Source organism: Manihot esculenta, chromosome 18, assembly GCF_001659605.2.
Source record: "Manihot esculenta cultivar AM560-2 chromosome 18, M.esculenta_v8, whole genome shotgun sequence".
Taxonomy (NCBI): Eukaryota; Viridiplantae; Streptophyta; class Magnoliopsida; order Malpighiales; family Euphorbiaceae; genus Manihot; species Manihot esculenta.
The window spans coordinates 25,184,886-25,197,705 of record NC_035178.2 but is presented as its reverse complement, the minus strand read 5'-3'; the positions used below and the strand labels follow the sequence as shown (position 1 = coordinate 25,197,705).

The 12,820-nt window shown below is 32.2% G+C and overlaps 1 protein-coding gene across 1 annotated transcript; it reads right to left on the bottom strand.

Annotated features, from left to right (window-relative positions):
- Positions 1-8,729: 8,729 nt before the first annotated feature.
- LOC110607336 (glucan endo-1,3-beta-glucosidase 9) lies at positions 8,730-12,377 on the bottom strand. The gene is made up of 2 exons (XM_021746424.2): positions 11,944-12,377; positions 8,730-10,030 (listed from the first exon to the last, which is right to left on the bottom strand). The coding sequence occupies exons 1-2, from the start codon at positions 12,285-12,287 to the stop codon at positions 8,917-8,919; spliced, it is 1,458 nt and encodes a 485-aa protein (XP_021602116.1). The 5' UTR covers positions 12,288-12,377; the 3' UTR covers positions 8,730-8,916.
- Between the last annotated feature and the right edge of the window lie 443 nt (positions 12,378-12,820).

The following is a 12,820-nucleotide window of genomic DNA, read 5'->3' as shown; positions in this document are numbered from 1 at the left end:
ATTCACAACAAGATGGACTTGTCACCAGTAAACCTCTACATATCCAATGTGCCCGGCCCTCGACGAAACTCCTCAGAACTTTCGCTTAAATATGACATAATATATACATAAATGCCAGGGGCGTAGAATGGACCTCGACCTGGACTTTCTCTTACATATTGCCAGGGGTGTAGAATGGGTCTCGACCTGGACTTCTGTATCATATCATATCATATCATATCATATCGAGAGGGCTAGTGGGTCATCCAATATCCATCCACATCAGCAGTTAATTATGCAATGCATCATATTTGTGAATTCTAATGCAACATCCTAATATATATCATGGCATTCGTGATGCATGAACATGCTTAAAAAGTTTAATTACTTTAAAATGATAGTTCAGTTCTACTCACCTCTGGCTGACGCTTATCTAATCTGTAGCAGCTGACTCACTGCTGGCCTCTACGGTCTCTCAAGTCTGATCCTACACAGATGGACTCAAATGAGGTACCAAACATAACTCTAACAAGACTCTAAACAACTCCCCATAAACCCCCTAAAACATAACAAAACATGTATAGGAAACAAGCAAAGGAAGGCTGGGCAGGGGACTTTCGGCGGCAGGTTTGGCGGCCTAACCCCTTTACAGATCCGAAAGTCCATTCTTTCGGGGCCAAGTTAGGCAGCCAAAGGCTGCCTCTACAGGCAGGTTCGGCGGCCGAACCTGGGTTCTCCAGAATGGTAGATCCCGATTCTGCCTTATGCACTCAGCCACCAAAACTCTCCAAATCCTCACATCCAACCCCTCAAAACATGCATACACACTCAAATATGCATAAAGGGCATAAAAACTTGCCTAAACCCCAACAAACAACTATAAAACATCACAAGAACAAGCATTCATCATCAAAACTAACACAAACCCTAAAACTTTATATCTAATCATATCATGCATTTCTAACCCTAAAACCTTATATCTAATCATATCATGCATTTCTAACCCTTAACCCTTTCTTAAAACTCATTTAAAACATAAGGAAGGCAAGGATCTAGGCTTACCTCTTGGAGATCTAGGAGTGACAGCAACCCCAACGTGGAGATGAGTCCAAACGGTCTCCGGAGGTTTCCAAGGTTTCAAAATTCAGATTTAAGCTCAAATCTTCAAAAACGAGGGAAAACTCATGAATATTTTGAAGGATTTGAGGGAAAAATAACAAAATCAACTATGAGAGGTCAAGAACTCACCTTTGCCCGAAAATGGAGAGAGAAACTCTCCTATTTTCGGACTGGAGGCCTCTTATAGATGGCTGGCCAGACCACCTTCGGGAGCCGAAAGGAGAGCTCCCATGGCAGCACCATGTTTGGCGGCCAGACCTGGATTTTCCCCTCTAAAAACATTTTTCTTCTTTTTAAAATTTTTAACTCAAAAAACCTATAAAAAAATCATTTTATAAAACCTTATTTTACCTTTCCAAGAGGTTCCGGCATCCGAGATTCTGGATTCCAACGGGGATTCCATCGGAAGGTTGGAATTCCGATGCCGGAGTCTAGCCAGATATTACAGTTGCGTTGCAAAAAACTTTCACAACAAATTTGTATCTATCTCACACTTTATTAGAAATCTAGGCTTCTGCGACAAAAAAATTTCCGTCGCTGAAAGATTTATTCCATCACTGAAAGATTTTGTTTCATCGCAAATGCTTTTACAATAAATTTGTGATGGTTTTATTAATTCAATATTTGATACCCATCATAAAATTTTTGCGATTAAAATTTGCATCGCTAATCAAAGCGACAGACTTTGTGACAGTAAATATCGATCGTTAAGTCAGTAAATATATTTCTCCATCGCTAAATGACATGCATAAATATTTTAACGTAATGTTATTTTTACGTATTTCTCCAGCTCTCATTAAGTATGAAAATTTATCAGTATTAGTCATTAATTAAGTTTTTTTTTAATAAAAAAAAAGTAACAAAAGCTACCGATTATTTTATTGCCAAGTTGGCAATGTTTACACACATCAATTAAGTAATCCTACGTGTCTGATAACCAGCGGCAAGCAATAATTACTTTTCTCTTTTATATTTAATTTACTTAGACTCTGCATTAACTTAAGACCACGTGTCATTATGGGTCATCTCATACAAGTTAAATTTTTATAATATTATATCATAATTCCTAATAAGTACTAAGGAGTTTCATAAATAAATTTTGTACAAGAATTACTTTTACAAATGAGCTTTAAAATGTTATGTTACCTATAAAAGAGTAACAACTCTTTTGAGGAACAACTCTTTTAATGAACAACTCTTTTAAGGTTTGGCCGCTGAATGTGGGTTTTCTAACCCACCGATAAATAGTTCTTAGCCCGAAAGAGAGAGAGTTTCTCTCCATTTTGGGCAGAGGTAAGCTCAAGTCTTTTTCTCAAATTTTTCCTTACCTTTTTAATTTCAAATGGCCAAATCCTAAAGTGTTTCAACTCTTTTGCATTGAGATTGAAGAATAAAGAGTTTTAAAAGATTAATCAAGTACCAAGCTCTCATCTTATTTTCTATCATCGCTTCAATGTTTTCTTGAGAAAAGGTAAGCTCAATCTTGTCCTTCTATTGCTCTTGTGAGTTTAGAGCAGTTTTTATAGGTTACTTTTAAGAGTTTTGGTTTTGCATGCAAGAACTTTTATGTGCTTTGGGTTTAAGTTTGAATATGTGCTTTAATCCTTGTTTGATGGTTGCATGCAGAAGTTTAAACTAGATTAGAGTGTTTTTACGTGTCCTGAGTGGTTATGGAATGTTTTTAAGCTGTTGCATGTGAGTTTGGGTGCGTTTTGAGGGCTGTTGGTTGAGGCAGAATCAGGTTCTGCATTACAGAAGAATCCAGGTCCAGCCGCTGAACCTGCCTATGAAGGTTGTCCTTCAGGCCGCCTAACCTGCCTCCAAAAGTTTGACCTTTAGATCTGTAAGGGGACTTTAGGCCATCGAACCTGCCGCTAAAAGTCCCCTTTCTAGCCTTTTTCAGCTCATTTTCTACATGTTTTCTTATATGCTTTTAGGAGTTACTTGGAGTAGTTTTAAAAGTTGTAAAATTCATATTTGGTTTCTCATTTAAGTCTATCTATGTAGGATCAAACTTGGGAGACCGTAGAGGTCAACAGTAAGACAACTGCTTCCGAGCTAGGTTTACATCAGCCAGAGGTGAGTAGAACTAAACTATTATTTTAAAGAAATCAAACATTTTAAGTATGCTCATACATCATAATTGTCATGTATATATGATTAAGTTGTTTTTGTATTAGAATTCATGAATATGATGCATTGCATAATTAATTATTGTCGTGGATGAATGTTGGATGACCCACTAGCCCTCGAACATGTTATATTATGTATGACGGATATGGAAATCCAGGTGGAGGCCCATTCTACACCTCTAGCATTATGTAAGAGAAAGACCAAGGTGCTCATTCTACGCTCTTGGCACTATGGATATGTTATGTTATGTTTAAGAGAAAGTCCTGAGGAGCATCCATTATGGGCTAGGCATTATTGGATTATGGAGGGTTACGGGTGACAAGTCCATCTTGATGTGAATTGTTTGTGTTATGATGCATTCATACGATCATATGTTTTATTAAACTGTTTTATGATTATATTTCTGCTCACTAGGCTCTAGTAACTTATCCCTTTCCCCTAACCCCGAGTTTGTAGGACCAGAGTTAGTTTGGGAAGTTAGCAGTATTTTATGGTATAGTTTTGATGTAATAATTATAGTTGTGGACATGTAATACTTTGTGGTTTAGAATTGTTCTTTGCTCAGTTTCTTTCTTTTATGATCCCTTTGTTAATCATCTTATGGTTTAAAAGTTTTATGTTTAATCTATGTTTGAACCAAACTGAAACATGTAATGATAACCATACTAGAGCATTTGATGAGGGCTCTAATATGGATTTATATTTTTAGTTATATTTATATATACATGCTGAGTTTTGGTTCATGAGATGGAAATATTTTTTGTATGTTTTTAAGATTATATTTGGGATTATATCAGATGTAACAGGATATATAGTAGGTTTGCTATGGGCTCCGGTGACCTTAAATCGATCTGAACCTAGTGCTTAGCGGTTCGGTTTTTGGGTCATTACAGATGATACATTCCACAAATCAAAAGTTTTATACTCACTTTCAGCGGCCTTCAGCCCATTCTAGTGCATTTCAAAATCCCACAAGACGACAAGTTCATCAAGAGAAAAAGAATTTCACAAGATGACAAGTTCATCAACGAAAAAGAATCTCACAAGGCGAAAAGTTTATCAAGGGAAAAAGAATCTCATAAGGTGACAAGTTCGTCAAAGGAAAAGAATCTCACAAGGCGACAAGTTCGTCAAGGGAAGAAGAATCTCACTAGGCAACGAGTTCGTCAAGGGAAAAAGCATCCCATAAGGCGACAAGTTCGTCATGAAAAAAATCAAGGCACATCTTGCTAGAATCTCACAAAGTGATAGATTATTTAAGGAAAAAATCAAGGCAACTCATTGCTAAAATCCCACAATATGACAAGTCCATCAAGATAAAAATCAAAGCAAATCATTGCCAAAATTCACAAGGCGACAGGTTTATTAAGGGAAAAATCAAGACAATTCATTGTCATAATTCTATAAGGTGACAGGTTCGTCAAGGAAAAAATCAAGGCAATTCATCACCAAAATCCTACAAAGTGACAGGTTTTTCAAGGGAAAAAATCAAGGCAATTCATCACCAGAATCCCACAAGGCGATAAGTTCGTCAAAGGAAGCCACCAAAGCGGTTCATAGCCAAAATTTCACAACGTGATAAGTATGTTAAAAGGAACTACTAAAGCGATTCATCACCAAAATTTCACAAAGCAATCAGTTCGTCAAAGGAAACCACTGAGGTGTTTCGTTATCAGAATCTCGCAAGACGACAGGTTCATCAAAGGGAACAATTGAGGTGTTTTATCGCCAAAATCTCGCAAGGCGAAAAATTTATCAAAGAGAACTATTTAATATCGAACCTAAAGATTCAAAAACTAGAGGAGGGACTATTGATATAGATTAATATTAAAATTTATTAAATCTGGGTCTCAATAATCTAAATCACGTCAAACTCGTAATAAAGTTGTAGAATTCTAATCATACTAGGATATTATCCATATTTGATAGGATTTTATATCCTATCTTATCTAGAATTTCTTATCCTATCTTATGTAGAATTTCATATCCTACGCTAGATATAATTCTATAGTCTCATACACTTATAATAATATCCAAACTTTATTCAATACACTATATAAGGAGCTCACAACCTCTATAATCAAGTATGTTATTCTCTCAATAGACAACTTGATTATTTATTTAATACCTATATTGATTTAAGTATCAGAGAGTTTGCTAAGCCAATCCACCCAATGTTCTCTCTTATTTTGTAGGTCCATACCCGAAGAAATATACTGTGAACAACATCACTTATTAATTCGATATTTAAAATAAAAAAAATGCTCATATTTCTTATTCATTATTTAGAATTAAAAAATTTATAAAAATTTAATTCAATTACTTGTATTTTTTGTTAATTTGCAAGTTTGCAATAAAATAAATTAATTTTTTAACTTAACAAATGGTTTTTTACAAAAAAAAAAAAATATACATAATTATATGAGACTTTTTTTTTTTCAAATAGGGTCAAAATTTTACTTTTTTATATATGAATAGAATTGCAACTGATTCAAAGTTGATAAAATGAACAAATTTAGAAAAAAAATCAATCAAAAATGGAAATATGGAATTTATTTTTTGAAGTAACTAGTCATTTGCTCGCACGTTATGCGGATGTAAAAATAAATTTTTTATATTACTATTGTATGATATTATTTTATAGAATAATATTTCTTTTCGTATCAATTCACTCTGCCTACTAAGAAAAACAAAACATTTCCTCTAACATTTTAAATTCAAAATAGTAATCAAGCATAAATCCATGCACTATTAAACTCAATTATAACGAAAAAAAAAAATTTTAGTACTGATTATCATCCATATTATTAATATCCAATAATAAAATTTTGAAAATAATTATATTTTTAAAAAAATAAAATTTATTAAACTCTAACGGTGATGGATAACAGTGGTAGTAGTGGTGGAAGATAATAACCATATGCTTTATCACAATACCCTTTAAATATATTAATTTTTTTAGTGATAAAATCTAGTATATCAATCATTTTAGGCGAATACTATTTTATAATACAATTGGCTTCACAATAATCATAATATAAATATATTTCACTATTGAGAAAAAATAAAATGATCTCTCCAAAACATTTAAATGAGTCATCATCCAACTCCAATCTAAATGAGTCATTGTCCAACTTCAACCATGCGTCTCATACTAGATGTTAAAAAAATAATAAAAAAGACAAATATCGAACTATGAGCCATTTGAAAATAAAAGAGAGAGATTGTGCTAATATGTTTTATATAGAATAGATAATAAAGGTTATATTTTTTTAAAAAGCGAAAAGACAAATTATTATAATCATTAATATAATAAAGTATAGTAATTTAAGTTTAATAACTTGATTGTTTAATATTTGTAACACTTGATTTAGAGCCTTAAAATCACAATTTTATTTTTTATTATACTTTAATTATTTATATTTATTTATTAACTTTTTATAATTTTTTTAATCGAATAAAATTTTAGTTTGATAATATTTTATAAAATTAGTTCCATTACAGATTTTTTATATGGCTCTTTGTTTTAAAATTATTGCTAGTAAAAATGTTTTTTTATTGTTCAACAATCTTTTTACACGATGTTTATTCAATTTTTATAAATATTTTAATATTATATTATTAATAAAATAAAAAAAATATAATAAATTCTTTTAATAATAAAATATAATAAAATTTTTATTGCAATATTAATAATATAATATATTAAAAAGTGATAGCACATCAAAAGGTCATATAATAGTGATAATAAATATTAATAAAAATTATATTTATTATATATATTAAAAAATTATAAATATATGAAAAAATTATTTTTTAATCTCTACGGTATAGTGTAATTAACGGATTCGTTTATCTATTTTTAGAATCCAACACTTTCGTCCCTGAGATTTAATTTCATCAAAATTAGAAATCCCTCTATCAAAAATGCTGTTAGTGACAGGACCTTTCTAGAACCCAATACTTTAGTCCCTGAAATTTAATTTCTATAAATTTATAGATCCCTCTCTCAAAGAATAGAAGGAAACAATATATTTTCATCCCTAAGATATTACATAATTAACAGATTTGACCCTTTATTTTTTGAATTCAACATTTTAATTCCTAAAATTCAATTTCGTCAAAATTCATGGAAGAAAATCTCAAATTCAATCTCCATAAATAAATAAAAATTTCAATAAATTTAAGATTCAAATTCAGCAAAAATAATAAAAATCAAAATATATAAAATTTAAATTATTAAAAATAAAAAGTTAAAACTCAATCGAAATTATTTTTGTAATGCCATTCGCTGTCGATCACTACTGCTCGTCATTTGAAAAATTCATTAAAACGTCTCTGACATTTTAAAAAGACTACTAGTCTTTTCATTAATTTTAGTCGTTAAGTATTATAAAAAAATCTAAAATACCTTTGATATGGAGGAACTAATTAATAAACTTTTTAATAATTTAAGAGACCAACTAATAATTTTTTTTAACTATAAGAACTAAATAGTAAAATATTTAATGATAAAAATAATAGAGAAACTAACTAGTAGATTTTTTAAAATGTCTGAAATATTTTAATATATTTTTCAAAATTGAGAAACTAAGTAACGAGTTTTTCTATAATATAGAGACTAAATAGTAATTTTTTTCATTTATTATTGATAAGGGTATTTTTGAGATTATATTTAGTCTCTTTCCTTTGACCAAGTGAAAACATTAACTTAACAAAAATTTTTGACAGAGTGACCTTGGATGTTGACCTTAAAGATGAAAGTATTGAATTTTAAAAATAGAGAGATAAATCTATTAATTATACTATACCTCTGAGATTAAAAAATATTTTTTTCTAAATATATTTAGACCTCGTGTCATAAATATATAAGATTAATTATGTTATTTATCAATCTCTCGTGTCAATCTCTCATCAGATATATATATATATATATATATATATATATAAAATAGAAATATAATTAAAAAAAATATTTTATAAGTTTAAATATATCATTTCTCATATGTATCAATTTTTTGTTGATTATTTTAAAGATATAATTAGCTTTTAATTTTAAATTTTTTTAGTTATAAATTAATATATTATATTAAAAATATTATAGGAAATTAAAATATCACGTAATAATAATAATAGAAAATTTAAGTCAAATTGTAATAATAAAAATAATAAATTATATTTATTATGATATATTAATTAGTAATATTATTAAATATGAAAATATAATTTAAAAATAAAAATAAAATATATTAAGTGTATCATTTGATACAAAACACAAATTTAGGTATATCAGTTAGATATAAGTGCATGAATTTAAACGCCGTAACCTATTTTAAACCTCAGCTTTATGTATATATATATAGATTAGTTGTTGTCTTTGGTTATACCTTTAGTCCCTTTCCAGCCAATAATAAATCCTTAATCCACAGTTCATTTTGAACCACAATACAAATGTGGCTTCATTTATGGGATCAACAAAATAACTGAAGGAAACAGCATTTTAACAAGAATCAACAACGTGAAAGACAGCCGCATGTTGATTTCCTATAATTACTTTTGTCCAATAATAGAGCACAAAAGGTGTTTTTGGTACAAATAATGTTAAAACATCAAGAACTACAACAGACCTGAGGCAAATAAAGGAGACGCAAAAATGCCTCAGATATCTATCCTTTATGTCATTTTTCAATAAAAGTAAAGTAAAAAGAAATAAGATTTTACCGTTAACAAGATCATCCATGGGAAATGATAAGACCCAGATAAGGAGACTGTATGGGAAGTACGAAGTTCAATAGAAAATCTACAGTTTCCTACTGATGGATCAACAGTTGTGATCAAACCCAACCCCCCAAAATCACAGCTATCTGCTCTTTGATCATGCTGCTGATAATAGCTATTAAATGCATACGATATATTTCCAGGCCAGCTGATATTGAAACAGGACCCACCAGGCGAGAGTGCAGTGCAATCAGCAACTGAACATGCATCCATGGCATTTGTACTTGCATTAGACAAGTCTTTGTTATTGTTGACAACACACCACTTGGAAGGAAGGTATTCTACGTTCTTTGCATTCTCTGGCTTCTTCAAACCTTGGCCAAAATCAATGCGGTATTTGGCTTGACCGTCGAAAGTAAATAATCCCCAGTGTCTCTCAAAGTTTCCTGTGGCTATGCTCCTTTGATCCTCATCTAAAAGGCTAAATATGTATGTCTCTGCTGGTGGATTCCGAGGTCTAAGTGGTGTTCCTGATTTGCTATGAACATGGTCCATCAAGCCTTTCATGAAGGTCTCTGAAATGAATGAAGTGGCATTGGCTGCTCCATCTGTAGGCCACCCTATCTTTGCAACAACAATATTCATTTCAGGAAACCCAACCACTGATAATGCAGTGACCAGGGTGTCATAGCTGAGGTCAAAGCTGTTCTTATAGATTCTATGGCTGTCATTACGAGGGTGTGCAGCTTCTTTGAAGAGAGCAAAGTCAAGGGAAATGTTCTTGCTTTTATGGAAGGTAATAAATGGGGAGATGGTTACAAAGAAAGGTGAGTGATGCTTTCTCAGAAATGTGAGGAGTTCAATCATGGTTTTATTAAGATCAGACCTGAAGTGTCCTTTGGAAGGCAGGCCAGATTCTGACTGGATGATGTCATAACTGCATGGAACCACAACCTTCACCTGGCTTGCCAAATTTGCTCTAGTTAAAGCTGTTTGGACATTGATGGCTGCCCCAGTAACAAAGGGATGGAACTGCTCACCGTAGCTTAGGTGAAATGGTTCATCTCCAACAGCAATATACCTGTGTATGGCCCAGTTAGATGTACATATAAACAGAACAACATACTTGCATAAAAATAGAACAACATACTTGGTCTTATAACGTAACTAATAGAGCATTTGATAAGAACAATTTTCCAAATAAATTGCTAAAAGTTATTATAGTGCTTTTTGTGGATTTTTAGTATGTATCTGTATTGTTCAAGCAAATGAATGAGATACTCTTTTTTTTTTTTTTCCTTTTTGATGGTTTATAGCGTGCTGTATTTGCTTTTAATGTGAGTGGGGAAACTCTGTTTTTGGTACTTGGGTACTCTTTCTTTTCTGTTTATCCACATTCATCTGCTTCAACTTTGCACCCTGCTAGTCCTTAATACATCAGTTCATTGTAAGGTGTATTCTCATAGACAAAAAATGCAGCAACACAGAGAACTTTTGCACCATTATATGGTGTATTCTGACAAACAGCTTACTTCTTTTTGCCCATTCTAAACCAGTACACTTCTACTTCTGTTGACATGACAGGACGCAAAACAACAATGTCAACTTGAAAAAATTACTGCACAAGAAAGAAGGTACATACATGTGATAAAAAATATATATATATATAGTCGGGTAGGAACCATAGGAGATTCAGGATTCAAATATAAGGCAGTCAAATGTTACACACTGAAGGAAAAATAGGAGAGCTGAGAAGTAAAAGAGTCTAATAAGAACGGACTGGGATAGGTGGAAGTGATTTCAGCATGATGGAATGCAGGAATAGTTAGTCTGGAAGGAATAAAGGAGATATTTTACTGAGTTAGTGTTGGAGATAGTCATGAGACGCAGTTGCAATTGTTAGAGGCAGTTATCAAGCTTGGTTGTATAAATAAGGGAGATGTAACTGTAAGCAGTATTGCAGAATGAATACAAGAATCTTCATTCTTTTTCTTTGTCATTTATTTTTTCCGCCTCTCTATTCTACTTCTTTTCTCATCTAATTTCCTTTCTTCTTCCTTGTTTCAAACATTTGCTTGAGGCCTAATACTTGACATAGAAGTGAAGAAAATTGGTGGTAGGATTATCTCTTGTAAACAGTATTGCTAAATGAATACAATGTTATGGATAATTGGACTGGTCATTCACTCGGTTCTCAACTTTTCCAATTGAACCAGCCAGGTCGGCCATATTTGACAAAATACAAGAGATTAGCGTCTTTATAACTTCCTGCCACATCCAAATAATAACAACATCCTGCATGTTAGACATAGGCCAGACAAGGACACAATTGCAAATAAGTGTCCATGCTTCCTAATATCAAGTATAAAATAAATTATACAAAAACATGAATATAAAGACAACGGATATATACATGTAAAATCTCAAGGTAGAAGATACACAAAGCTTGACCATATGATATTGATCTGAAAAGGGTCAACATGATAAACTCAACTTATTGTTTTCTACAGTATTTATTTTTGAATCCATAAGAAGCAAAGGCACGACATTGAATAGCAATTCATTACTAGGCATTGTATTATTACTTACTGCCAAAGTTGGTCCATCCCTCTGGATATTTGCAGACCATAAATATATATATTTTCATCACATTCTCACATCTCTTTCATACCCATTCATTTATAATGATCAATTTTGAAACACGCATCAGAGATTATTTCTCACATTTGTCCATCTCAAGTTCGACACATCCATAGATGTATTCTAGGAAAGTCCTCTTCAAAGGCTTCTCCAACTCAAAAATTTTCCACCAAAATCAAACCAACAAATTAGCAAAACCCACTTCCCATCCAAACCCTAACGTTATGGTATATCATTCGATAAATACACGCATTTCCAGTTCCATGCACAGTCAATGACCCATAAATCGAAAACTGATAAGCAACTATACCCATAAGAATCAGAACGAAAGGAAATTTAGCTAAAAGAACATACTCAATACGAACTCCACTGCTACCGCTAGAGAAGTAGCGGGTGACATTATCATGGACCCAGCTCTCCGCAACTTTCTTGGAAGAGTTGAAGCTTTTAAGCATGGAATTAGGAATGCCCACAGTGACACCAATGTTGGACCCGGAGAGAGCTTGTAGCACAAGTGGGTCAGCATCAAAGAGCTTCACTTTGGAGATGTTGTTGGATTTCAAGAGCTCCAACACCTTTAATGGCGGGAGAGGATGCGAGGACGTTGTTCCCCAGTTTACACCTATAGCCACAGCCGTGGAGCGAAGGGGACATACGGTGGCCAAGAAGAGGAAAAGGAAGCGGAGACCTGGGGGCATTTGGCCTGGGGGAGGTGCGCAGGAAGAGAGGGAGAGAGAGAGGGAGAGAGAGTCTCAAGAGAAGCAAATGGGCGCCAACTGTGAAGCATAAATGAGTGGGAACTTAAACTATGGATCCATTTTGAGAAGTGATGTGTCATCGTTTGTTGAAATTTTGAGGGACCGCCAATTCGCAGGCATCCAACTCTTGTGGACCATCAGCAAATGAGAAAAAAACTAGTATCTTTTAAATTTATGAAATGGACGTTGATGGAGGAATCAAGTTAATCCATAATTTATATGGATCGTAAAATTTTCTACCTTCAAAATTTTCCTCCAACATATATTTTCTTTCATTTATTAATTTCTCTTCAATTATTTTTTTAATAAATAATAATAAATCATATTATAAAAAATTACTATTTAATATAGAAAAAATATACTATATAGTAATATATTATTATATTACATAATATAACAAAAATATTACTTAATTAAAAACGTGAACCATAGAATTAATATTATATAATAATATATTATACTCTATTACATTA

Excerpts from the sequence above, each read along its gene's own strand:
- LOC110607336 (XM_021746424.2), bottom strand. The coding sequence starts at position 12,287 with ATGCCCCCAGGTCTCCGCTTCCTTTTCCTCTTCTTGGCCACCGTATGT. Across the intron at positions 10,031-11,943 it reads AGCAGTGGAGTTCGTATTGA|GTATATTGCTGTTGGAGATG; the intron begins GTATGTTCTTTT and ends GGCCATACACAG.